Source organism: Penicillium nucicola (genome assembly GCF_028828085.1).
Source record: "Penicillium nucicola strain IBT 29836 chromosome Unknown utg000003l, whole genome shotgun sequence".
Taxonomy (NCBI): Eukaryota; Fungi; Ascomycota; class Eurotiomycetes; order Eurotiales; family Aspergillaceae; genus Penicillium; species Penicillium nucicola.
In genome coordinates this window covers 3024720-3051734 of record NW_026643127.1, presented here as the reverse complement: position 1 = coordinate 3051734, position 27015 = coordinate 3024720, and the positions used below count along the sequence as shown (strand labels likewise).

The 27015-nt window shown below is 50.1% G+C and overlaps 7 protein-coding genes across 7 annotated transcripts; 3 read left to right on the top strand and 4 right to left on the bottom strand.

The window, feature by feature from the left end:
• Positions 1-1973: 1973 nt before the first annotated feature.
• On the top strand, positions 1974-4426 carry N7511_004713 (putative nuclear localization protein; the record flags this gene model as incomplete). The annotated part of the gene is made up of 3 exons (XM_057127138.1): positions 1974-2070; positions 2247-2360; positions 2496-4426. 3 exons carry the CDS (start codon positions 1974-1976, stop codon positions 4424-4426), a joined length of 2142 nt encoding a protein of 713 aa, XP_056986028.1.
• Positions 4427-9401: 4975 nt separating this feature from the next.
• On the bottom strand, positions 9402-10732 carry N7511_004712 (phosphoglycerate mutase family protein; the record flags this gene model as incomplete). Its single annotated transcript, XM_057127137.1, has 3 exons — positions 9402-10142; positions 10226-10444; positions 10577-10732. 3 exons carry the CDS (start codon positions 10730-10732, stop codon positions 9402-9404), a joined length of 1116 nt encoding a protein of 371 aa, XP_056986027.1.
• Positions 10733-11742: 1010 nt separating this feature from the next.
• N7511_004711 (uncharacterized protein) lies at positions 11743-13897 on the bottom strand (the record flags this gene model as incomplete). Its single annotated transcript, XM_057127136.1, has 2 exons — positions 11743-13515; positions 13568-13897. 2 exons carry the CDS (start codon positions 13895-13897, stop codon positions 11743-11745), a joined length of 2103 nt encoding a protein of 700 aa, XP_056986026.1.
• A 5072-nt stretch (positions 13898-18969) lies between these two features.
• On the bottom strand, positions 18970-19880 carry N7511_004710 (HAD family hydrolase; the record flags this gene model as incomplete). The annotated part of the gene is made up of 4 exons (XM_057127135.1): positions 18970-19451; positions 19518-19627; positions 19691-19712; positions 19781-19880. The coding sequence occupies 4 exons, from the start codon at positions 19878-19880 to the stop codon at positions 18970-18972; spliced, it is 714 nt and encodes a 237-aa protein (XP_056986025.1).
• Positions 19881-20273: 393 nt separating this feature from the next.
• N7511_004709 (GNL3/Grn1 family GTP-binding protein) lies at positions 20274-22004 on the top strand (the record flags this gene model as incomplete). The annotated part of the gene is made up of 3 exons (XM_057127134.1): positions 20274-20286; positions 20347-20441; positions 20502-22004. The coding sequence occupies 3 exons, from the start codon at positions 20274-20276 to the stop codon at positions 22002-22004; spliced, it is 1611 nt and encodes a 536-aa protein (XP_056986024.1).
• A 451-nt stretch (positions 22005-22455) lies between these two features.
• Positions 22456-23619, top strand: cbfA (uncharacterized protein; the record flags this gene model as incomplete). Its single annotated transcript, XM_057127133.1, has 3 exons — positions 22456-22605; positions 22717-22850; positions 23046-23619. The coding sequence occupies 3 exons, from the start codon at positions 22456-22458 to the stop codon at positions 23617-23619; spliced, it is 858 nt and encodes a 285-aa protein (XP_056986023.1).
• Positions 23620-24460: 841 nt separating this feature from the next.
• On the bottom strand, positions 24461-26228 carry N7511_004707 (putative SIR2 family histone deacetylase (Hst4); the record flags this gene model as incomplete). Its single annotated transcript, XM_057127132.1, has 2 exons — positions 24461-25854; positions 25907-26228. The coding sequence occupies 2 exons, from the start codon at positions 26226-26228 to the stop codon at positions 24461-24463; spliced, it is 1716 nt and encodes a 571-aa protein (XP_056986022.1).
• Between the last annotated feature and the right edge of the window lie 787 nt (positions 26229-27015).

The following is a 27015-nucleotide window of genomic DNA, read 5'->3' as shown; positions in this document are numbered from 1 at the left end:
TTTGAACAAATCACAGGTTGATCCCCTGGCTTGCATAACTCCTGGTCTGGTCTGAAAAGGCACTAGTTTTACGACATGAACGAGAGACATGGTATCTATACTATGGGACGTATAGGGCTATCTTCTTTCAATTTAACCACGGCTTGCTTCTCATTTTCCTGAAACTACGAGATAACTTATGCACTGCATGATATCTAAATGAAACTGAAAGTTTCGGGCCAAATCAAGTCTTCTACGAACATATCCCCGCCTATCTTCACCCATAAAGCACTAGTTCTAAATGGTCGTTGGCTCCGAGGTCCTGCTAATCTGACAAGGTGCAGCCGGAGCTCAGTCCCCTCGGTCCCTTTTCTTATTTTAATTTATGGCCCCTCGTTGTCTTGTCCGGGGAATCGTTGCCCGAACTATCAAAAATCGACACAAAGGCAGGAAAGACTTGGAGAGCTTGAACTGCCAGAACGACTCAGACAATATGATAGCGTCCTTTGTTCTTATGGTTTAGGAACCCCTAGTATCCAACCCGATATAATCCGACCGCGCATATCTCTGTTGCTCTACTCCGGATTGGACCTTCCGCACCTGCATGTTGCATTAGCCGACGCAGACATGCATATTTCCTGGCATGAGATTCGTCTCTGTTCGCTTCTATAAGGTCATCTGCATTTTTGAGCTCGATTTGCCATTCTCTTCACTCGCATTTCCTACTTTTTTCATAACCTCATCGGGCTGGCATTTTGGGGGACGCCTGGAGTTACACTGTGCTGGAATCCAGATTAAATAGACACGATCATGGCCTTATCAGAGGCCTATCACAGTGACTAGGCTTTGGCCCTTGCTATGATGAGGGAGTCTCAGGATTGAACTAGAAAGGCGAGATAATTAAACCCTGATCGAGGGGGTTCTTTAGCTTTATATCCGTACCTAAGCCGCCCTTCTCCAACGATCAGCATGGAAATATCAAATTCCGAATATACAAATACACGGACAATACCAATACCTCAGGTGTGATCGATCTCGTGATTGGCCCTAAAGTGACTTGGAGATTTGAAAAAGCCTTGTGTTCTTGTGCTACCGTTGCACCTCTTTTTTAGTTATTCTATTCTGTTTCTCTCGGTTGCCTCCTGCTGTAGACCCCTCTCTTTGTTGCCCAGACGCAGGGTCCTCCGTGCTGCTCAACCCATATTGAGGATTCGATCACTGTGCCACCTCGGAACATCGTCCGTCTTGAATCCCGAAGTCAAAAGTCGGAGTCAAAAGAGCAAAAGAAAGGCATTCTGAGGCTTAGGCTGCAGTCGGGTTCCACCGTGGATGATCTCACTTGTCCTGGCCCTGTTCAAACCCTGGCGCCGTATCCGCGCCTAGAGAATCACAAAAAGATTCTTGTTTCCTCTCCAGATCTGGAAGGGGTGATCCATATCCGCTTCTATTGCGATCCTATTGCCCCGGGGGCCCGAAAGTACCAATCTTCGTCAACAACCCAGAACCCCAATCTGGGCTGTGTATATTTTGCTGGATTTGATATCCAAATACTTGCTTTCGGTGCTTCCCAAGAGCACGGGGCATCTGCGTGCAGAAATAGGTCTTTTTTCTGATTCGGCGCCACTTTGGCTTCTCGCAGAAGACATTAAGTCTCATTCTTCTGCTTCTCGAGACCAATCACAAGATAGTCACACCCTTTGTTTCCCCTTGCGACTGGATTCCTCCCCGATAAAGACAAGAAAGTGCAAAGTGCAGTAGAAGCCTTGACTTCTAGTGTATATCTTGCCGTTGACCCCTGAGTTCTCAGGCCACCCACGCTCACCGCCTCAAGTCCTTCCCCTCCCAAGTTCATCCGAACGAACCCAGCCCCAAAGCTCCTTGCACTCGACCTATCCGCTGATCTCAGGCCAAAAGTCCTCTCTTGCGCCACTCCCTCTTCAGGGCCTCGTTGCGCGTTCATCCCGACGCGCCATTTGCGACGGGCGATTTGAACCATGTATGGCACAGCTCACTCCCTATCTACAATGAATGGTTTGGAGGATTCCATTGATGGCTCGGGGACTATCGATCCCGCGAACTTGAGCAACTCTGGTATGTGTTGTCTATGCTACCCTGCCCTTTGCGCGCCTTGGTTGTTTTCTCCATTCACCTCGCGATCGTATCTCACATCCGCGCCCTGTTCCTGACCTCTGTGAATCGCATTCGCTGTCGGCCCATTTATTTTGTATCACTCCCCCGTCGCTGCTTTCAAACTGATACCCTACTAGTATCTGTTGTCTTACCAGCAAAATCCCATCCCATTACAAGTCCCCGTGGTGTCAAGCGTAGTCGCACTCCAGAACACAGTGGAAATGGACATGTCGAAGGAGATCTGGATGATGGTATGTGCGCGGCGGGGGAGACGTTATCAATACGCTCCATTCATACTTTTCTTTAGCTTGGCAATCCCTGCCTATTTGTTCTATCACACAGCTTCTGGGGTCTCTCGTGATTTGTACTAACTTATATATCTCTAGATGAGCAAAGTCGCCGAAAGCGCGGTCGTCCCCCAAAGACTCCTCGCGCAGGTTCCAGCGAACAACCTGTCGCCAACACACCCACACAAACACCCCAAATGCAAGCTCGTCCACTTCCGCAAGCAACCGCCGGGTCACCTTCTCTTGCTTCACCCCCGGAAAATAAGACTACCCCGTCAAAGTCGCAGATCAAAGCGTTACCTACCGTGAGGGATCATACGTCCGACCAACTGAATCCAGAGGGCGATGAGTATATTCCAAAGGAATTCGATGAAGCAGGAGAGACAAAGGCAGACCCTATGGGATACCCACAGGGTGGTCGCGAATACAAATGCCGGACATTCCGTGTTCCCCTCCGTGGTGACAAGTTGTTCATGCTTGCGACCGAATGCGCGAGGGTGCTGAACTATCGCGATTCATATCTTTTGTTCAACAAAAATCGGTCCTTACATAAGATCATAGCATCTCAGATCGAGAAGGACGACCTCATCCAGCAAGATATTCTCCCTTATTCTTACCGGTCCCGTCAAATTGCCATCGTTTCCGCCAGATCCATGTTCCGACAATTCGGAAGCCGGGTGATCGTGAATGGCCGTCGGGTTCGGGATGATTACTGGGAGAGCAAGGCAAGAAAGCAGGGTTTCACGGAGGATGACCTGGCAGGCGAGAAGCGCCCTGGCGCGGCCAAGACTAGGGATGGCACAACTACGGAACCTACTACTAACCTGTTACCGGCGCTTCCCCATAACGATGTTGTTTACAGCAGTACTATCGAGCCGTTGCCTCCTGGTCTTTCGCTTGGTGCCAGTGACGCTTCTGTTTCCTTATCGTCTCTCCCGATGATTCAGATGGCAACAACGGATGACCCTAGATTGCGTGATTACAATGTCATGCCTCGCTCCCGTCAAGAAATGACCGGACAACCGTACCATGACCGGACGCAAACTAGCTCGGCAGCAGAGCTTCTAAACCAAGCCTCGCATACTGCTGATTTCAACAAGATTTTGAGCTCGCAGCGCAGCTTCCGCCAGAAGGGTCTTGATGAATTTTACTCGAGGCCCCGAGAGGCCCCTGAAACTGAGCCTCAATCGAGTACCGCTCTTGATTCGGGCTTGTCTGTATCCCAGCCAGTCCAGGTATCCCATATGCCCCCTGGTGGCATGCAAAACCCTTCGCATGTTCAGCATGTAATGGCTCAACAGCCTTCGATGCAAGCCTCGATGCACCAAAATGCTATGATGGGCGGCCAACCAGGCTACTCGCAGCCTCACCAAGCCGTTGGACAATCTCCTCTCAGGATGCCTCCGGGTATGCAACCCGGTATGATGCATCAACGATCGAACCCGTCTATGTCTACCGGTATGGCTCAGCCTCCACCTTACGGGTATCCATCTCAGCAGCAGCAAATGTGGGGACAGCCACCGCCCCAACCACAGCCCTCTCCGTTGCCCTCTTCTGGTCATCAGGGCGTCGGTATGCCTCAGTATGGTCAACAAATGGCCGGGGTTCCCCAGCAATCACCCTCTCCTCTCCATGCACAGCAACAGCAGCAACAACAGCAGCAACAGCACCACCAGTCTCCTCGGAACCAGCAGCGTCAGTCAATACCGCAAATGCCACAGTCATTCCCTCAGATGCAACACGCACAGCAGGCCCAGCCTCAGGGTATGCAAGGCATGGGCGGCTATCCTGGAGGCACACCAGCCGGTTATGCAGGCATGCAACAGCGACCTATGTACCCTTCGAATCAGGCTCCTGGTGGTCAGCCCTACATGACTGGAAACCCCCAACAGGCGGGTCTTGCAATGGGCATGGGAGGCGCCGGTATGCCTGGATGGGTTGGACCTGGTGGGCCGATGCAACAACAAGCCGGACAGCCTCAGCCAGGCCAGTCTGGTAGCCCACTTGGTGGCAGCGGATGGGGTTACTAGGTTGCAATCAGCGTTGTTTAGATTGGTGTTTTTCTTCCCCCCTTGGCTTTTACAGCATCGTCTATGACACCATTTTCTTGCCATGCTTTCGTCCTCTGCGTTTCTCTTCCGTATCTGACTTACTCCCCTTTTTTCTGATGTTCCAGTGTTCCTCTGCATTCTTCACTGCATCCTATGGTGTGAAGGATCTTCGGTTAATGTTTATCTGGGCCAATCTTCCTATACCCTTTGTTGAGTTGTACGTGATCAAGGTACCTACCTGGTTGTTATTTTACCTGGAGTGTCTTGAGTGGCGTTTTTATTTTTGCTCTCTCTTTTGATTTTTGATCAATTTGGCGTTGATGCTACTATCTGGACAGAGTGTTACAAGATTATGAGTTTGTGCGTTTCTATTTCAGCCCTATACATGGTCGATAGAAGTGTGTGTATGGTCGTTGAAAATTTGGTCTAGTTTCTTTGTCCTTGTACCTTGACCGAGACGTCTGATTATCTCTTGACTGTTCGGAGAAGTCTGTGTTCAGTGTTCACTTGCATCTCCACTGTGTATTGGTTTCTAACTCGTTCTGTTTTTCTGTGTGCTATCTTATTATCTGTGTATTACCGTCTCGATCGAGACTCGTGGTTTCGCCTTCTTCATTTCATCTTCGGCTGCTCTTTCTATCTTGCATTACCTCTGCATGGTGTGTTTGTTCCTACCTCTCTGGAGTCCACTTCTGCAGTCTACTCTTACTTCTCGCATCAAATTGGCATCCGAGATGCTTTCTCGTCTTATATTCTGTCTTTTTTCCTTGGCCTAGGTGGTCTAGTTCCAGGTTGATGGTAACTGGTAGTAGATATATGACCTATCTACTCTATGGCTCATTGTCTGGTCTCCTAGTATTGCAACGGTTGGGGTCAGGTTACTCTGCAAAAGACCGATATTTGTTTGATTTGATCTTTGCTTAAAAGACGCTCTTTAAACCCCAGGACTTTTGACTATTATGATACTCTGCATACTAGCCCAGTTGGTTTCCTAGGTTTTGATAGATGGGGGCAGTTCTCTTTTATATTGGGGCTTTGGGGCACCTAAGAAATATTTGAGAGGAATACAGCACTTCCATTGTTATTGTGTGGCGTGTGTCCCAGTCATAGACAAGTGCGAACGGGTACCACAAAAAATAAAACAAAAAAGAAGCGTCCCCGGGAAGGCTCGAACTTCCAACCTCCTGATTAACAGTCAGACGCGCTAACCAATTGCGCCACGGAGACTTGCTTGATGAAAAACTCGAGGTGTGTTTGTAATATAAAAGAATTTCAAATCAATGTACCAAAAAAGCTGCAAACACTTACCCTAGTTTCCTGGGATATCTAGTCCATCTTCTTAGTAACTAATATTGAGCTTTATATTGAGAAGTTCTTCTTATACCAAAAGAAGGGTCCAAAAAAATTGACATAAAAAGGCATAACTTATCGAATGTGACATCAAGGGCTCATAACAGAATATATATATTGTAGTGGGGGAATTGCTTACTGCATGAAGTAGCGGTCTATGGATGATTCAGCACTCATGATGTATTTAAGACCTCTCTACTCTACGTAGAACAAGACAGACACATTCTTCTCTTCAGACCATCCCTATGTGCTCTCCTTTCCTATAGCCCTACCTCTTGTTGGGCTTGCCTATGCTCCTACTGCTATTGTCGACCCGTCTGCTTTGACCAGACTGCCATCGCGCTATCCCATTTCAATATGTATAGCACCAATATACTGTCACGACTACACGCAAATTCCCCTGAAAATCAAGCAGATACTCACCACCGTCAGCATAATTCATATCAAACCAAGCCCCATTATAAATAGGAATAGAATATCGGCTAGCTGTGGTTTCTATACGCCCAGTAGACATTACCATGCGACAAACCGCAGAATGACATAGGCCGATGAACTAGCCCACGACGTGGACCAAACAACAGACCAGTACATATAACAGAGTCTATTCACATAGGCTGAATTACTGAGATGGCCCAAAAGCCAATTTTAATACTAATACGCGAAAGGGTAATCACAACCAGCCCTTATACTTCGACCAACCAAAGTAGACCACAATACGAGGTCGACAAAGAAAAAATCAAGACCGACAGAACACCACACACAATCAAATCCCCTGCAAACAAGGCAAGACGAGCCTAAAGTCCCATGTATAGGCTCCGACTGCCTAGATACCACGAACCTTACAGTATAACCTGCCTAGCCATGATCCAGCCACAACTTGAGTTGATCACCCAGCAATCCACAAATGGCGAATAAATGAATGGTACACTAACAAGATTGGATGAATCCAGCATAAGACTGCATTTGCGATGGGTTTTAGTCAAGATATAGGCTATTTTCTTTTTTTACTAGGTGCATATAGAGAGTACCCGGTTACTTCCCGGTGGTCCTTCACAGCGGGAGCATCATAGACGACAAAGCATACATAGCACTGCACTGAAGGGTACGTATAATCAAACAACACAGAGACTTAATGTTGTTCCATCGAGGAGGGTCACATGAGCCCAAGACTATAGCACGCGAAGTCACTAAGTAGCAGCGCCATGCGGGTATCTCTTCCTCCTCGCTTATAGGCAAGGTATATTTAGCCCGAGCAAGTCAAAACCGAGTAGATCAGTAAAGTAATCGATGCAGTAGTCCTTCAATGGGATTCCAATATTTCCACCGGAAACAGACGACATGAAGTCTAAACAGAAAGCACGAAAAGCACATGCAAAAGCTTTTCCATAAGAGCTATCTGGGAGCAGCTTCAACATGCAGCCTCATCCAAAGTAGAAACAATCTTCCACATAAACCCAGAGTATCACTATAGTTAATACAATAATAGTATCAGTGCATTACTCAAAACCCTAGCTGATGTTCATGACTAACCTGCTTTTCTGTCGGCAACCCACGACACTGGAAAATGCCGGGAGGTTACAGATTGAGTTTACCAAACAAATCTGACTTTCTCAAATTTAAGAAAAGAAAAAAAAAAAATCCAGAAACAAATAATGCTCATGGCATTCCCCCCAAAAAAATTAAATCATCCATTGAATAATAAGACAAAAACAAAAAATGAACGTCCCCGGGAAGGCTCGAACTTCCAACCTCCTGATTAACAGTCAGACGCGCTAACCAATTGCGCCACGGAGACGTGCTTGTTGAAGATCTGCGGATTTTGGTGATATATAAGACAAGAGAAAATATACTGGTTTGCTGGGGTCAGGCCTTGCTCCAACTTGGAAATTGTACATGTCCAGGTCTTTATTGACCTTTATTCGCAGATATCTGCGTAGTAGTTCCAGGCGCATAAATCCAATCTATTACCACTGGTACGTATATCCTTGCACTGATTCGTCTGTGTTGTTTAGCAGTTGGGTTGCAAATAGAACGAGCCCGTAGGAGCATTTTCCTTCGAGCAATTACCTTTATAAGGTTATTGTGTTGGAGAAAAATAGAATCGAATAATTGATAATGTTGTATAAGTTTCACTCGTCTAATCTCAAGCTTTACGTCACATAGCTGTTCGTCGGTTATACATAAAAATTGGTAGCCGGTACAGTCAATAATGAGTTAAGCGACAGTAGGCCAATTGAGCTCAATTGAGCGGTCTATCTTCTAAAGATAATGACTGCCTCCTGTCTCAGAGAAAGGTATTGTAAATATCTTATGTAGTATAGGGATATAGTGCAAGATCCATGGATGTCTAGGAGATGGAGGGAGTCCTGAATTCAGGCTAAGTGTGATATATGAGAAAGCTGGGGTTTCCTGGAAGAGTACTGAAGACCAAGGCTTGAATAACATAAAGTGTTCATTGAAGTTTTGCCCTAAGTCTGTCGAACCTCATTGCCCCAAGAGCCGAAACATGACTAGTTTCGGATTTTTTTCTTCAAACCAAAATTGAACCACCAAGTATGTTTTCTCCATTCCCTCTCCCCTCTCTCGCGATCTATACCCACCGCTAGACTAGACTAGACTCCTTGTACGGCTCAACAGAGATCAAATCTGCCCATTGTAACAGCCTCAGAAAAGCTCTTATACAACAAAAGGTATGGCAAACAAAAGAAAAAGCCACGCCTGGTCAATATCACCACTGGGATATCTAGTCCACCAACTAGAAAGATATTCAACATGACTTTCAGATTGATACCAACCCACCGAAAGAAAACCAAACACAAAGGATTCAACATCTTTACTCTCCCAATGTCCCAAATAATCGCCCACACACAATGGACCCACAGCAAATCGATGCTTCCAGCGCCAACGTGTCTCCACTCATAGCACACACAGCCGCTGATTTTGCCACAAGCAAGTCTCCGTGGCGCAATTGGTTAGCGCGTCTGACTGTTAATCAGGAGGTTGGAAGTTCGAGCCTTCCCGGGGACGCTTCTTTTTTGTTTTTGGAGATTATTTACTGACTGTGATCTCTTGTGGATCATTTGCGCGGTTGAGTTGATTTTTGTACGTTGGTTGTGCGTGGTGTGGAGGGTAGAACCTCTTCGTGGATTTAGTTGAATTTATTCGATATATATACAGAAAAGAAAGGAGTTGTGATGAATGAGATATTTTATTCTCAAAGATTGTAATATAACGTTATATAAGGAGAGAGTTGTTAATTTGGATGAAGTGTGATTGTCTTAGTGAGACTGGGTATGAGTTCTACTTCGTACACCAGTCCGTGTTCTTTAATATAGTCACTTTTTAGAAACATAGTTCTTCGATAGGGAGAAGAAGAAGAAGAAGAAGAAGAAGAAGAAAAGAAACGATTGATGAGAATAATGGATCCGAGAAGGCAGACTAATTAGATACCGGCAAACGACAAGCAAAAAGATGATAAGAGTATTGACATACATGTCTAACAATATCATATTAAACAAACAAAACGAGCAAAATAAATCTTAGTACATAGCAACAACCCCAATAAGACACCACCACCATACTCAAACAAAGCCACCAGGACTATCTAAAACCCAGTAGCAAGGGCGGTAGTTACAGGAGCCGCACTGGAAGGACAAACACAAGCAGAAACCGAAGTAACCGGCGGCTCGGTACAATGGGGACTAACCTCCCAGGCAACAGTAGTGGTAGGAGCAGCAATAGCGCCCTTCCCAATCTTCTCCGCCTTAACCAGAACCGGAATAACAGCACCGGTATTCAAGCTGAACGTGCGATGGCCCACAACACGAAGGATGGAGGAAATCTCACCAGAGTGCGATGTGACCGACACAAACGGCTGCTCGTGCTGCACCTTGCCCTTGGTGCCGAAGAACACCTCGTTGAGGGCAATGGTGCTGCGCACATCCTGCGCACCGCTCGTCTCGCCCTCCACGCCGTTCCAGTACGGGTCTTCCTCGACGAAGCCGGACTCGAGGGGCCACGAGGGGAAGAGCGACTTGATGTAGGTGGCGCTGCGGCGGTGGTCGCAGGTGTGGATGCTGATTCCTTCGCGGAAGAGTTCTTTGATGGTGGGCTTGAAGGGAGTTGCTCCTTTTGGCAGGGCGAGGTTATTGAAGGTGTAGTTTGCTGTTTGGAGGGTGCGTGTGAGCGGGGAGACGTAGTATACGTCTGGGGTGTGGATGTTCTGGGTTTTGATTTGGGAGGCCCAGAAGTTGTGGGCTACGAGGGCTTGGTCGATGCCGTTTTCTGTTAGGGTTGCATCGGCCCAGCTGGCTGTGCTGTTGCCGTCTAGTTCGGCCCAGTAGCACTGTTGTTGGTGGTGTTTTGTTAGTTTGGATGTTGGGTTGGACGTCGGGGGGCGGGATGTTCTGGGTGGATTGTGAGACTTACGTTCCATGCTGGGGTTCCATAGTATGTTTGAGCGGCATTGTGCCATCCCTCGCCATGTCTGCCGAGGAAGAGGACCTTGTACTCGACCTTATCACCGGCTTCCTGGTTGAGCTTGAGGACCTGATGGTAGAAACGCTCCCATTGAGACAAGGAGGCCGCGTTCTTGAGCTTTGAATCGGCGGGATAGGTCTGATTGATCAGACCGAAGTTTACTGCTGTCTGTGACAGTGTTAGTCAATGTATATAACATATAAGTTATACATTAAAGCACATCACATAGATCAACCCCATTGTGCCTCGATCTGCTCTCAGATAATTATCGAGGAAGCTAGGACAGTAACATCAACTCACATAATCAAAAGTACTCGCATCCGTCGCATCCTCATCCTGAAGGAAATACCCAGTGACAGTCGTATATTCCACAGTCGCAGCAGTCGAAACGGCCGACGCGTGAACCACACCAGCAGTCAGGCCCACAAGGGCTGAGCCGAGAGTGGAGAGTTTCATACTAGAGTTGGGAGGACCAAAAGCCGAGGATCACGGAGTACGCGGGGATATGCAATTCAATGGTCGAGAATAGTCCAGAAGGCATTCATAAACAGGATTAGATCGGCGGAATGTTGATTCTTTATACTTTTCAAGCTTCCTTCCCACGTGTTCCGGGTGGACGTTGCGATGGAAGAAAATGGGGAATGGCAGACGTTGCTGTGGCGCATTCCCCGGCGCGGATATCCTATGGTCGCCAACACGTGCGTCTCCGTTAGTGCTGCGTCAGTGTTCTTCGGTAGTGAGGCTATTGTTTAGTGTGATTTGGTTAACATCTGCTAACTGTCTCATGTCTTAGTGTTGTATGAAAACCACCAGACTCCACCAATCGCGGTAAAGCCCCAGCCGTGTGCTGGAAGATCGTTATTTCCTGGGATCTCGGGGATTTGGCGGGTAAATGGTTAACTCGGCCCCTTTTTAACATCATTTGAATTTTTCAACGTTACATGAAGAATTGGAGACCAAGGTGATAGTATAGAGACGGGACAGTGGTATGTGTATGTATCAAAGACGAAATAAATAACCAAGTGCTGCCATATGCAAATCCAATTCCAATTCCAAAAAGCCCAAAGCCCACCAATTCCGGGCAACAAAACCCAGATAATCAGGTAAAAAAAATAAACGAAATGAAGTCTCGAGTTCCAATGGATCACTGGAAAACTCGGCGAAATTAAAAGGTCGTACAGTATCAGACACCAAACCATAACAGTAAGTATAATCCCAGGCCAATAAACAACATGCAAGGAAAGCTTCAAATATGTAAACAAATTCCGGTGGGACCACCCTCAAAAAAAGAAACACGAAAAGAGAATAAGTATATAAGGGACGTAAAGTGACAGTGCTACTCCGTAGAGTGTGGAAAAATGAAGGTGGAATAAACAGAAGGGGGAGGGGATTTTATGCGTAGTGAACTCGTCCCGGGCCAAACACCAGTTCGCACATTTCTCATACATCCATCAGAGGTCAAGAGACTAGGATGGGTAGTTACTTGGCGTCGTGTTGTTGGCAAAGGTGAAGGCCTTGGGCTTTTGCATCGGCAAATGACCATTGAAGTGGCCATCATGCTCCGGGTATTCGTGCATCATAAAATCAGCCCGCTTCTGAGCGAGCTCGCCCGAGGTGGGCATGTCGGCATCAATCGAGTAGATCAAGGGTGGGGAGCCGGAAACGGGCTCCATGCCGAAATGCCCGGTGTGGTCGGTGGTCGCGTCGTAGCCCATCGGGGAGACGGTGCTCGAATGGGGAACTTGGAGACCGGCTGGGTACTCGGGCGAGGAAATGGAGGCGGTGTCGGCCCAGCTGCGGGCTGTCATGGGAACCGGCTCACCGCAGGTAACATACTCGGGAAAGGAGGAGACGTGGGCGGGGGCCGACATCGGGGGAGCCACGTTTTGGTAGGGAAAGGGAGAGTAGATGTCCAGCGGGGTGGTGGGCGGGGAGGCGATGTTCACTTGCATGGGTTGAGAGGTAGGGAAGAACTGAGTGGTGGAGTGGGCTGACATGCAATAATTGCTGTCGGTGGGAGAGGCGGGCATGAAGTGCTGGAGATCTTGAGGAGTCAAGGGAGTCGGAGGAGCCAAGGTGGTCGTCGAGACCGAGGGACGCAGCATCTGCTCGGCCTTCTTGAGAGACCCAGACTCGGCAAATGTAAAGTTCAGAGGGGATCGCTGGGCAGCAGAGACCTTTCTAACACCGGCGTATCGTGAGTTGAGGCTCTGAGTGGACTTGGAGTGTCTCATTGAGTTGCCGGCACCGGAGCTAGGGATGCGGGCACCAGGTGAAAGCGCAGACATGGAAGTTGAGTTGGCAAGACCACGAGTGCCCGAAGTGCCAATGGCAGCAGGACGGGGACGCTTGCGTCGAGCAGCGATATCCAACTCCTTGCCCGGCTCCTTCCATCCCTCAACCCGATTGACAGACTCAGGCATTCCGGCTTGACCAGTGCAGATCCCGATACCCTCCAACGACGTGCTCAGCGCATCAGAAGACTCGCGGCGGGTCACGGAGATATCTGGGGTTTGCATGGACATTGGGTACTGCATGTTACTGTAGATCAGGTTAGGGTCAGATCCATCCCTGTCCTCAGACCATTCTTCCGTATGAGGCGGCAGGTGACTTGAGTAGGTGTCCACATTATGTTGCACTGCATGGGACGACCCTGGAATCTCGGCCATTGGTTGGGGGGCGGAATACGAGCTCTGCTCTGCCGACGTGTATCCGATGTTTTGATCATGCTCTCTGGATTCCCATACTGGCTCTTCCTTGATATCAGACCAGCCATTAAACGAAGAGTTGACGCTGGCAAGACCACTGTGAGGGGAAGCCGACTTTGGTGGTGGCATGGAACCAGGCGACACCGGTTCTTCCTCGACACCAGGCTCGTTCTTCCCCCGGGGGTTGATCCGGCGACCAAATCGATCCCGGGCGGCACAGGCGGCATTCAGCGCCCGCTGCAGGGACGCAAAGGTTGCCTCTCGCGCTGACTCGCTCTTTGTCTTGTGGTGCTTAGAGCGGCTGGAAGTGGAATCTGTCTTGGCGTGGCTTGATGCAGATGTCGGTTTGGGAGTAGCAGCCTTGTCTTCCTCCTGGACGATCGATCCTTTACGAGACTCTGATAGCTGTTCCAAGGTTTCTGACTTCCGACGGGCCGCCTCCTCGGCCTCAGCCTTAGCCTTGGTCATTTTTTCGAATTCTTCCTGACGTTTCTGTTGCTTGGCTTTGGCGCGACGATTTTGAAACCAGTTCTGCGACGACGTTAGATTTCACTGCGACTCCACGGGGGATTCCACTACATACTGCCACACGCGGCAGGCTCAAATTTGTCTGAGCTGCCAGTTGACGCTTCACATTGCTGCTCGGCTTGGGGTGAGCCTGAAATTGTGCCTCGAGCGTCTCGACTTGTTCCTTGGTCAACCGTGGTCGCGACAGGTTTTCTGTGTATTCGTCGTAGTCCATGATCGGTTGGTGGTAGTAGTCCATCATCTCCATTGGTGGGTGAGGGTACATGTACCCATCCATCGGGTGCATCATCGGGGGAGGTACCATGGACGGATCATATGCCATGTGTTGGTCCATCGGGATAGCCTGATGGCCCTGATAGTTCCATGAGGGATGAATGTAACTCATGGTGAGGTAGAACGGTAAGAGAGATTGGGAGAGAGAAAGTGTACTAAAGGTCGCGCACGAGAAAGTGGCAGGTGATTTGGGATAGAGGTCTATATCATGAAGTGGAAGATCGGAATGCGGGAATGCGATATTGGGGGGAGGGGAGGGAAGAAAAGAACCCTCTGCAGGTAAAGGAGTGACAGTAGGGGAATCACACGAAAAAGAAAAGAAAGACTGTGATGATACCCGGTGTTTAAGGAGAGACTTGGGGTCGGTGACAAAAAGAGAACAAAAAAGCAAAGAAAGAGAGAGAGAGTAGAGTAGAGTAGAGTAGAGATGAGAGAGAGGAAAAGAAGATGGAGAGAGCCTGGGGGGGGGGATCTGGTAAGGGGCGGTACAGTGACGTCTGATCCCGATGTTTAATTGGGCGAGGAACGGGTATTGTCCGGTAACGGGTGGTAAGAAAGGTCCAAGGTCTGTGAACCGATGTGTACTGTACAGTAGGGTTATAATAAGAATCCGAATATTGGCGAATTCTGGGATGCCAATGATTTAATAGGATCTTGTGAAAATCAAATTAAATCCACAAACGAAAAGCCAGAGAGATCCGAATTCTCAGATCTGAAATGCCCCAATGGGGCAATCGACCCAGTCGAAGCGGAGTAGGGGGCGGTAGGTCACATTGACAAAGTCCATGCTCGTTCTATACAGTGTATACCGTACAGACGTGACAACAGCACCTTCTTCTACGATCTGATATCAAAGTCGAGTAAACAAACGATCCAAGGTTGACTGCGGAGACTCGGGAACAAACCCGCGGAACCGACGATTTCCAGAGTTCCCAAGATTCACACAATTCACACATTCACAGATTCACCTATCAGACTCTGGCGTCATATCTGCAGGGCCGTATTCCGAGTTCCTGCATTAGTGTATCGGGGGCAGTGTATGGTACCCGGTAGTCGTCTCAGGTATATTATTATCTGTGAAGTGACCATGTGAGGGCTCGGCTAAGTGGCGATGCCACACAAACCCATACAGGAGACACTCCCAGATTCTCCTTCCACGACTGGGATCGAACGGAACCGACACACTTGCCCACTATTGATTGTGGAAACACACGGATGTGAAGCTATCTCCAGATGACCAAGTCCCGATGTCCTGATTTCCCCGTGTCTGAACATTCCCCTTTCCGCTAGCACGAATTGAACCTAGTGAGGGCGCATGGCAGTCAGCCAAGACTCACTAAACATCAATAGTCGACAGATCCCCGTCGATCACTTCAAGGATCTGCCGAGCTTTTCACCTTTTTTTATTATTATTTTTTAATTTCAGCCCAGATTCAGGCATCGACAGGCTTGGTGATTCCCGACTCCCCGGTTGGCCCCTGTCCAGCGCTAAACGTCCTGGAATTAGAGGCTCCATGCAAGCAAGTCACGAGGGGTCTGAACTTTGCCCCCTTAACATGCACTAAAAGGAGATCGCTGCACTCGTTCCGGGAACCCGGACGTACAGGAGCCTGTACTCCGTGTGCAGTGACCACTGGGGTAACGTACGGTGGACAGCTGAAGTTCCGTCACAGCATACGGTTATAACTATTATACGATGTTGCCGCTGATTAGACTACACGGGGCGGGGGACAAACGCGGCTCGGCTGACAGACTACCATGGAACATATCCAATCCCCTGAGAACTATTGACAGCAAAACGTTCAAGATAGGCACCAAAGTCAAATCGATGGAGTCAGCAGGTGAATGAGCTCACCACGATGATACGGGAGGCGAGATTGTACTGTAGAGCCTAATGCCTCATCCCTGCTTCGGCACATTGGGTAGAACCACTTTCAAGATATCCAACAATGACCCGGTCCAACGGAGTTACCCCTCCCTAGTGATCGACCTCCTTTTTTCTACGGACAATGATCGGGCCCGAACTGCCAACGTTCCAAGGCTGATCAGCCAATACAAATCGGGAGTGACAGTGGAGGTGCTAGGGCCAGGTCTAGGACCAGAATGAACACCCAAAACACCCTCTCTCCTCCCCGGAGAAACACTCAAGTCCGTCGTGGAGACCTTGGAGACGAGGAGGGGGGGGGGGGTCCACGTCGATCAGAGCACAAAACGTGGCCTTGAGCTCATCACAAACTTTGTTCGCCCTAATAGCGTGCTGGGCAAGTCTCCGCAGCGTCAAATGCCGTGTGACGGCGACCATCACAGCTCGGATTCAAGGTGCTGCACGGCGCCTCTCAGGATTGATCGTCACTTTCTATTTCCGAGAACGAGCGTGCGGAAGAAAGCGTCAATGCTGTGGCGTTCCAAAGTTGATATCCCGGTTCTGTCCCATCAGCTGTACTTTGTCCCATTGTGTCAGTACTGTAATGTCGTGTTTGTAGTATAGTCGCATACTTCATTGGGCACCAGGTCCAAGCAACCAAGGGGATGTGGACCAGTTTGATATCGAGCTCGACCGAGAAGTCCCGAGCCATGTACATGTCCAGCACCGTAACAATGGAGATCTCAGAGGATCTACCCCCTGGGTAGATCATGCAGTTCGCACTGACCCCTTGACTCCATTGGACTATTGGATCTGAGGTGAACCGTTGCGCTGGAAATCTCAAATCCTGTGAGTGTGAAAAAGGAGAAAAAGAAAAGAAATTCCCGACAGTTACCACTGCTTCATTTGGACTAGTTTTGATCGACGACACATCCCCGAAGATTGTCTCAGAATGATCGACTTACCAATCTGATCTCCAATTAACTATGCCCCCCTGTTGCCTAGCCTGCTGTTTCGGAGTATTTCGGTGAGGATGAAGACTGGTACTATAGAGCTCTGTGACAGATCAACTTGCCCCCCCTTGTGGCGCACCTGAGTGGCGGTGTCCGAGTCCCTTGTCTGTCGTCAAGTCTCCCCCCGGGTGCATTTCGATTCTCCTGCAGCCCAGATCGGAAGAGAACCTGTTACACATGTGATGAGATTGTCTGCTCACAGTTGGACTACTGTACGAAGTACTCCGTACTCACAGTGGCATTTTGGTGAACCCTGAGCTCATTGTGCAATGTAACTGGGCTTGATTTGACTGCACTCTTGGACCCGTGCGCCGCCTGCACTCCCTTGCATACTGGAACCTCTCACTCTCTACAGCATCTCTCACCGCTGCCCGTTCATTGGGCGTACAAAGCAAAAAATGATCCCGTCCCGAGCTTCCCTTGCCCTTCCCCTGCCGGAATGATGAGTTCGCTCCGCGAAACACAACGATCAATACTAAACCCACTCCAGGTTCACCAATGACAGTGAGACTCTCGTCATGCACATCGGGAACAAGGTACTGTACATGTACACCGACACAGATACCCATCCTCGTGAGCTCGAGCGTTTGGCTTCGTCTTGTCTCAGCTTCCCTGTACCCTACATATCGAGATACAGTACAGTATGTACCATCTCAAACCCAACCAACCCACGCTCAACCTCCTACCCAAACCATCTCAACCCACGGCGACAGTTTCCGACTTGCACAGTCCAATTCAAGACCCATCTAAGGCTCAAGCGTGCATGAACCGTCGTTCGCAGCCTTGTTAGACTGATTGGTTCTGGAGCACCTCCCGTGCTGTACAATGCACTCGCCGTGCAGTGCAGCGCATTGCAGGACTACACCCTACATGCAGTCCAGCCGTGTGTCCACTGTAAACCAGACTGCCCGATCAGACCCGGCTTTGGGACGTCCCGCCCGTCCCCTGCAAGGATGCTTTTGCCGCAGATGGTTGGGTCTTTGTACTTTACCATTTACCGTCTCCGGTTTACGTTCCGTACTGCTGGATATACCGTACAGTACTGCACACTAAGCATCGATGTCGTGGCGAGACTGATGGTATTCTATAAAAGTACAGCGAGTCCCGACCCGCCACCCACGCCATCCTCATGCACCCGTTCAAGCTTCACTGCCGATCAGCTCTTGTTTTATAGCTGGGAGCTGTGGGCTAGGAGCTGGAACTTGGACGATGAGCTTTGTGCATGCATGTAACCTACTCAAGCACAGCTATTCAGCTCCCCATCTTTCTATCTGGACTGGAAGACATCATTTCTTGCCTCATTTTGTCATCGTATACAGTAGGCTGTTATGTAGACCACGGAAGAGAATAAGCGTCTCTGTACCCGGCGTTGCACGGTGACGCCGCTGTGCTCTAGCTTGTTGCCCGTCCATGCTCATCGTGCAGGCTGTTTCCTGCTTGATGGTTACGGCCGAATTCCTGTCTGCTCTACAAGGTTCTAGGATCCGAGGAAGCAAGTCTGCACATGGTATGTACAATACCCTATGCCGTAGAAGACCCGGCCCGTATTGTCCCGTCCTGTAAATGTACATGTGCTCTGCCCTGTCCTGTGCTGTCCTGTACCTGGTTGCACCTTACCTTGATCCCATCACCAACCACCAGTCATATACCACACAGATAAGCCACCAGCAAACTTTGTTTACTGAACGGACGTACTGCACTTTGTCAACGCCGTGTCCTGTTTCAGGAACGCCTGAGAGCTCCGGCCGGGAACCATCTAGCCCTGTCTAGAAGAGTCCCGACCCAATCGGCGTCGTGGTGGTGTCAATCATTCCCCGAGACAAGACAGAGCTTGGGCTCTATAGCCGGGCTTATCTAGGTTTCTTGGTGGTTCCCTCGCCACCACAAAGTACGTCTAGGTGGATATGCAAATGGAGGTTGGAAATAGAGCCGAGGCATCCTGGTTCTGGGTGCGCCACACGAACGAGAGGGGGTTCATGTTCTTGTCCAGGTGTTCATGCGCCGGCCTGGATATCCAGACAAAGCAGGCGTAGAGAACCTGCGATGGGACATGTGACGTTGTGCACAAGAGTCACATCTGAGAAACGGAAATGTAGCCAGTGACAGCCCAGTATGTGGTGCACGTTTATCTAGATTAAACCTGTTCTATCTATGCCGTGTAATCCAACTCCGACCCAAAGAACCCGTTGAGACGCAGCCTGCACAACCCCTGTCACTATGCAGCCGACACCAACTGCAGTCCTCAACCTCGAAAACTCGAAAAAGAAAGAAATATGACGAAAGTCGAGGCCAAAGCAACGCCCATGCCTATTGCAATGCACCCCGAATCTCAAGCTTGATCTTGCCTCCCTCAACAGAAACAACGCGCAAACTCGTCAGATCCTGAATGATCCAATCCGCACCAGCCTCGTGTAGCTTCTCCAGCGAATGCGTGGTGCTGAGCGCAATAACCTTATACCCAGCAGCCTTGCCGGCCTTGATACCCGATGGCGCGTCCTCAAGCACGACAATCGACTTGGACTCTTCGAGACCGAGCTTCTTCGCACCGAGGAGGTAGCAGCGCGGGTCTGGCTTGCCGAGTGGCACATCCTCGGCCACTACGAGCATCTCGGGGTGTGTGAGACCGAGGACTTCGAGCCAGCCGTCGACCAGGGCGCGGGTGCCAGAGGTGACGACGCCCCAGCGTGCCTTGTTATCTTCTAGGGCTGAGAGGAGGGCGCGGCCGCCGGGGATTTCGACGGCGTCGGAACCGTACTTCTTGGGGATTTGGCCTTCGATGTAGTTTACATCTGGGGGTTGTTAGCTGTTTACGGAGTGGAATTGTAGAGGTAGATATGTGTGTGAGGTTAACTTACAATCCCAGTTGGCCTTGGTCTGGTCGTAAAGTGCCATTGTGTCAATGCTGCGGCGGCCATGGGAGGTCGCCAGGATAGTCTTGGGGTCCACGCCCAGCTCGGCGCCGATTCTGAAGAGGAACAAGTCTTAGCAGGTGTCTTTCGAGTATGTATAGGGTTTGATTGTCACTGACTCGTGCCAATGCTTTACAATTGCTGTTATGAACGGATGGTTAGCATTCGGTTCAACTGCTTCGCACGAGCTTGGGGTAAAGACTACATACCATCTGTGGAATCGATAATCGTGCCATCAAAGTCGGAGAGGATGCCATCGAACTCATGAATCTGCGCAGGCGCAGAGAAAGATCCACATGGGTATGACATGGTGAGAGAGGGGTGATGCGGGGAGTGTTGATATGCGCGAAAGGTGGATGAGACGGAATGAGGAGATAGAATTGTCTTTGCCCTGAAGTCGACTCAAGAGTGTTTTAAACCCGTCAATGATCTCGCCACTGATATGTCAAGAACAGGTCATTGGCAACCTTGGAAGTGTCGTATGTTCGTTCGCTGACTCCGGCTTCTTACCCAATTTGGCAATCGACCCGCAGCCGAGTCATCCTACTGCTGAGTCAGCCCATACTCGGAGATCGGCCCAACACATAATCCGCTTATCGGCTGTGGAAATCTTGGCGCTCAACTTTTTCTATTCCCCGTAGCAGACGGACTTTGAAGGTTTGCTGTGCACTTTTTTGCGATATACAAAGACGTGCATTCAAAATGGTCAAGCTCGGTGAGTTCCACTTGCTGGGATATGGCTATGAAGTTTTGATCCAAAACTAATGGTCTACAGGCAAGCATTCCAAGCGGACGCCCGTCCGCCTCAGGCACAAGATTGAAAAGGCTTCAGTTGCCAAGGCGAAGAAGCAGAGAAAGCTCGCAAAGAAGGTACTTTTTACATGGACTCTTATACAGATTCATTGACAGTTTCTGACTCTTCTTTTGCAGAACCCAGAATGGCGGTCTAAGATCAAGAAGGACCCCGGCATTCCTAACCTCTTCCCTCACAAGGACAAGCTCCTCCATGACATGGAAGAGCGGAAGCGCATGAAGGCAGAGGAACAACAGCGCATCCGTGATGAGGCTCGCGCCCGCAAGGCTGAAGGCCTCCCCGTTAAGGACAACCACGGTGTTGAAATCAACGAGGACGATATGCTGGATGACGATATGGAAGGCAATGGCGATGACTCAAACCCCATGGCTGCCCTCCTCGCCTCAGCACGGGCTCGTGCTGCGGAATACGACGAGAACGAGAGCGACGATGAGGATATGGAGGAGGATGAGGATGAGGACGACGACGATGAGATGGATGAGGATGATGAGGGCGGTGCCGTGATCGACGATGCCCCTCCTCTGATCACAGCAAAGTCATTCTCCAAGGAGAGTTCACGGCGCCAATTCGATAAGGTCTTCAAGCAGGTCACTGACAACGCTGATGTCGTGTTGTACGTGCTTGATGCCCGTGACCCCGAGGGAACTCGGTCCAAGGACATCGAGCGCGAGATCATGGCTGCCGATGGTGGCTCCAAGCGTTTGATCCTCATCTTGAACAAGATTGACCTGGTTCCTCCCCCAGTTCTCAAGGCTTGGTTGATCCACTTGCGCCGTTACTTCCCCACTCTCCCTCTCAAGGCCACCAGTGGCTCAGGGACCGCACACAGCTTTGACCATAAGCAGTTGACCGTCAAGGGCACCTCCGATACGCTCTTCCGCGCTCTCAAGTCGTATGCTGGCAGCAAGCAGCTGAAGCGCTCCATCTCCGTCGGTGTCATTGGATACCCCAACGTCGGCAAGTCTTCTGTGATCAACGCCCTCACCGCACGCCTGAACAAGGGCTCAAGCAATGCTTGCCCTACCGGCGCCGAGGCCGGTGTCACCACCAACCTCCGTGAGGTCAAGCTGGACAACAAGCTCAAGCTGATTGACTCCCCCGGAATCGTCTTCCCCACCGCCAGCGACAAGACCAACAAGAAGAGCAAGAAGGTTGAAGAGCAGGCTCGCCTTATCCTTCTCAACGCCATTCCTCCCAAGCAGATCGAGGACCCCATTCCCGCAGTCAACCTCCTGATGAAGCGTCTATCCAGCTCAGAGAACCTCATCCAAAAGATGCTCGACCTCTACGGTATCCAGGCTCTCTTCCCCAGCAACGGTGACAAGACCACCGACTTCCTTGTCCAGGTTGCCCGCAAGCGCGGCCGTCTTGGAAAGGGCGGTGTCCCCAACATCGAGAGTGCCGCCATGACAGTCATCAATGACTGGAGAGACGGTCGCATTCAGGGCTGGGCCAACGCACCCGCTCTGTCCGTCGTTGCCTCGACGGATGCTCCGGCCGCTGCTGCTGCCGAGCCTGGTGCTGACACTGCCCAGGTCGTCACGGAGTGGGCCAAGGAGTTCAAGATCGAGGGCCTGTGGGGCAACGGCGAGGGTGAGGATGAGGAGATGGCCGAGTAAAGGCCATCATCTTCTTTCTCGTGTTACGAAGTCGTTATCTCATTTGATTATACTTTCTGGATACCAAAAAGTGGGCGTTTTATGTCGGCATTCCATCGTTTCCTAGATTTGACTTGAAATATGAGGTGCAAAACCACCAATAAAAATGAATTCCAGAGAACTCTCAGCGTAATCCCTGCTCGAATCAAACGTAAAGGCGTGAAGAAGGTGAAGTCGGAAGTATAAAACCGCCAAGCCTCCACACTCGCGCATCCCGAGAAACCCAACGCGTTCGCGCGCCCCCTTGGAAATCCACGATTACCCAAGCCCAACCCCAAACAGAACAAAGAGCCTACCACATAACTCCTCGAGAAGTGATCCAATATACGAGAGGGGCACGACTACTCCATCCTTGATCCTTTGCGATCTCCAAAACTCACCACACCTCATCCGCAACACCCAACCACCAAAAATGCCACCACGGAAATCGACCTCCTCAGTGACGCCAGCCGACCCAGATGACTCCCTTCTCCAGTCACCGCCAGCACAGCAAACAGATAAACCCATCTTCGCGACGGAGCAGCAGTTGAAGGCGCGGGCGGAGGCTGGTGTCAGCGTTGAGGTAAGCCTAGTCGCCCAAATGAAGTATACACATGCATTGCCTGTGGACATGGCTCTGGATATAACTTCTGGCATGGCATAGCTAACACAGTCCTTCATCTGCGTCCTATAGGATTACCTCCTCCCACGATCATTGACAATCCGTCTCGCAAAGGCCGTCCTCCCGCCCAACACGACCATCCAGAAAGATGCCGTACTAGCAATGCAAAAGGCGGCAACGGTCTTTGTTTCGTATCTGTCCTCACAGTATGGTTTCCATTTCGTTGCTTTCTTGCCCTTTCGATATATCCCATCCGATTTCATGTCTTTACTTTGTCGAGCACCAATCCACTTCACATCCCGATATTCCATGCTATACTGCTACCCCGAGAAGCCCAGGATAAAACTACTACACATCCCCAGTACATGCCCTACAAGAAACAAAAACTGACACGATACCAGCGCCAACGACGCAACCCTCAAGCGAACGATCGCCCCGTCAGATGTCTTCAACGCCCTCTCGGAGCTAGAACTCGATTCCTTCCGCGGCCGTCTCGAGCAGGAATTAGAAGCCTACACTGATATCAAAGCTGGCAAACGCAAGCCTAAGAAGACTGAGAATGGCGCTGTACCGGGTAGCGAAGCTGATGTCTCTGGGATTGCCGTTGGCGATGGTGATGGTGATGGCGATGTGGAGATGACTGATAACCCCGCTAAGAGGATGAAGCGTGATGAGGAAGGGGGTGCTGCACCTGGAGTTGACGCGGGTGCTGGTACTGGCGCAGATGCAGGGGACGAGACGCAGGAGGAGGAGCTTGAAGAGGAAGATGAAGAGGACGAGGAAGATGAGGAGGAGGAAGAGGAGGAAGGGGAGGGCGAGGCGCGTCCTAGGCCCGAGGATGATCTTGAGGTTGTTGAGGATCTTGATCGTGAGCCTGGAGCTAGGAAGGGGCCTTTTGACCCTGACGCCGAGGATACGGATGAGGACGAGGATGGACCTGGTAGTCAGTTGCGGGATAATCTTGGGCTTGGCTAAATTGTATTTCGGGTTTCAATATTATTCTGGATGGGGCTTCGTTTTTGATGCGACAAAATGGGCTAGAGGGGTTGGGAAAAGAAACAGAAATATTAGTGCTGTACTATATATATAATGAATGATCAATGGGTTTCATGTTGCGAGTTATGTGTTTTACTGTTGACGAAGATGTTGCTGACTTGAACGTTAACTGGCGTATCTTGATGTATATCAGGAATGCTCAGACTGGGCAACCAAGTAGACTACGAAATGAAACCAAATAGTAATCTACGGGTATTGTGACAATGTTCATGAGTAAAACATATCCAGGGAAATCGAGGAAATATATTAATGATACAACACCAGAGGTATAAAAGACATCTCAAGCCACGGATCCTGACCAAAAAATCCACAAGAATACCCAAGCAGGGTATAATCAACATGGGAAAGAAAGCAAAGGTATAAGAAGAAGACGAAGAAAAATCAATTAGGAACGAAATGATGAACCCCATCATATGCCGGGAAAAACCAGGCTCCAAAAAACGCCGAAACCATGCAGAAAAGCCCTTATCTATCAATGGTATCTTTCGAAAAAGGACAGCAAACATTATCCCAGAGGGAAAACGCAGGGGATGCAAATAAGAATACAGTCCAGAAGGAGAAGAAAAAAAAGACGGAAGAAGTGGTAGAATGATATACCACGTGCCGACAGCAAAGAAGGGAATCTGACCAATGAGTCCCAGAAAATAGAAAATAGAAAATCAGAAGAGAATAAGAATGAAACCAGTACTCCATAACCATGCATCAAGTCATGACATGCGGTCGGTAGAAAAGCAAAGAGGTCATGAGAGTGTTAAGAACTTTAGGAGGACGCCACAGGCGGAGGACGAGATTCGGTATCGAGTTGGCCTGCTTTGCCAGATTGTCTTGTAACTTTGGTGATAGGACCGTTGTTCTTTGGCGCACCAGCAGGGACGGGGAGCATCGCTTTGCCAGTCTTGACATCGGTTGCTCCGGCCTTGATTGAAGTCTTCGTGACACGGGTGAACGAAGTGATGGCAGCGTTGGGTTTGGCAGGTGCCTTGGCTCCTTTCTTTGGAGCAGCGGTTCCGGCCTTCGGTTTGGGTTTGGGAGCAGCTTTCGGGGCAGCCTTTGGCGCAGGCTTGAGTGCATTCTTCGCTGCACTCTTCGCTGGAACCGCCCTTTGCGACTTGAGAAGCTCTGTGATGCTGCGACCCTTGCTGGCGGGGTTTGTGACCTTAGAAGCCTTGGTGGCCGCCCTCTTGGCAGGTTTCTCGTCCTGGTCGGATGAAGGTGTAATAAGACCAGAGTCGGTACGTGGTCGCTTTTTGGGCGTGACAACAACTGCGAAAGATCCAACAGTTGGCGCACGCAGTGAACTGGGGAGTACGGCTATCGGCTCTGGGGAGGATTCGTAGACACACTCGCTGATATCCTCAGAGGTCCACGATTTCAGGTTTGCCTGGCGTGCCACTTCATCGCAGGATCCCTGAACGACCAAGTCAAAGCAGTCATCAAACTCCTTTCCACTTGGCGGTTCGTTATTGATAAACATTGTAACGCCGTCCTTCCGACTACGGATCATCGCGCACATGCTCTTGACAAGGCGACGAACCCCGGGAATCTTTAAGCTCGTACCAGCAACAATGAGAACACGAGGGCGAGATTTGATGTCCGAGTTCATGACAGATGTAATAGCTTCTTCGTCGGGGTTGTGTTCGTTGTAGAGAACGATGCGAGGGCGCATACGTCCAATCCCATGGCTCCGGTAGCCTCCAATGAGACGAACCGTGTCGTTCTCTTCGCATTTTGCGCAAGGGGGCGGATCAGCTTCTGTGAACATGTCGCCGTTGAAGTCACAGAGGAAGCAACACTTCTGGCAAACCATCTTCTCGATACTGCCGTGCAATTGAATAGTCACGGGCCATTGGCCCTTGACGTTGAGCGGGACCTCGGTGGCCAAGGGTCCCATAGAGGTTTCAATGCCATCGATATTCTGGGTGTACAGTCGTTTAAGGCGAGACTCAGTTCCTAGACGGGCGAGCATCTCGTGGAAGGCGGTGGGTTTGGTCTTGGCAGCTTCCTCGGACAGCGACCGGACCATTTCGTGGAAGGGCAGGGTCAATGCGTCATCTTGGTAGACAGCGGCATCAAAGAGAAGCTTGCCAGAAGCCTTTAGGTTGTGCTTCTTTTGTAAAGATTTGAACAGACCATCTGTGGAACGGAAGTCCGGGACTATACATATATTAGGCGCGGCTCATGCGGCAGAATATCAGCAGAAACTTACTACCGGCGGCGGTGGAAATGCCTGCACCAGCGATGACGACGATATCCTTTTGGTGGCGAAGGGTCTGGACGAGCAAATTGTGCTGGTCATTCTGTTCATAGAGACATTTGGACAGGTCGAGGTATTGGGTGGTCCGTTCCTTCGGTAGGGGGTTGCGTCTCCTCTTCGCGGGACCGGCTTGGCGCGCAGAACCCTCAGCGCCAGATTCAGCTTGGGATGACGGGGTCGGGTAGCGTTCCGCAGGTTCTGGTGAGCATGCCCGAGAAGAGGGGAGAGAACTTAAGTCCGAGCATTCGGAGACCTCATCGAAATCGTAGCCCATGATGGAAGCTGAGGAAGCTGGCAAGGAGAAATATGGTCACGTAACAGGGAGCGTCAGAAGGATGTCACTCCCCCAAGGAGAGATATTCGGGCAGAAAAACCGAATAGAAAGCTCAGAGGTATGTTAAAGACCAAAGAAAAAGGAGAATGGATGAATCATGGATAGAACAGTCGACCATAAATATGTGTCAAGGGAGAAAAGAAGAGGAGAGGGATATGTGTGGGAGTAGAGGTGTGCAGAAGGGGACGATGAGGTCAGGGTTGGAGGGGGAGCGTTTAATGAAACGAATAGAGGAAAAAAAGACCTGGCCCGCTCCTCACACGTTTGTTTTGGCCCGAAGCGAGCTTAGATTCCCTGTGAAGGAATGTGGTTGTGTGGTAGAGACGGAGGGGGAACTAGGAATTGCGATCTGCGGACTCGAGGGATGAAATCAAGCAGATATAGACAATTGCTCACGTACGAACCTGTGGACCCAGGCCTTTTTTTCACACTTGCAGCATCACAGTGTTTTGCTGCCTTTCGATATTGAACCGTTGAGGTGGAAGTGATTCGCTGGATTTGATAGCGGGTCACCTGATGTCAGCTGATTGGCCCGATCGCGTTGGCAGGGCTACGTGCTGACTCAGCACCTCGGGTTGACTCCTGCCAGGACGAAACGGCATCTTTAGTTCAGATCTATAGGAACATTGCCACTCTGGCTGATCTATTCGGGGCTTGTGTTTTCATGATCAAGAGTGAAGTGTCTTGCAAAGGGAAGAAACGCTGTGTTCAAGGACCCTGACCGCCT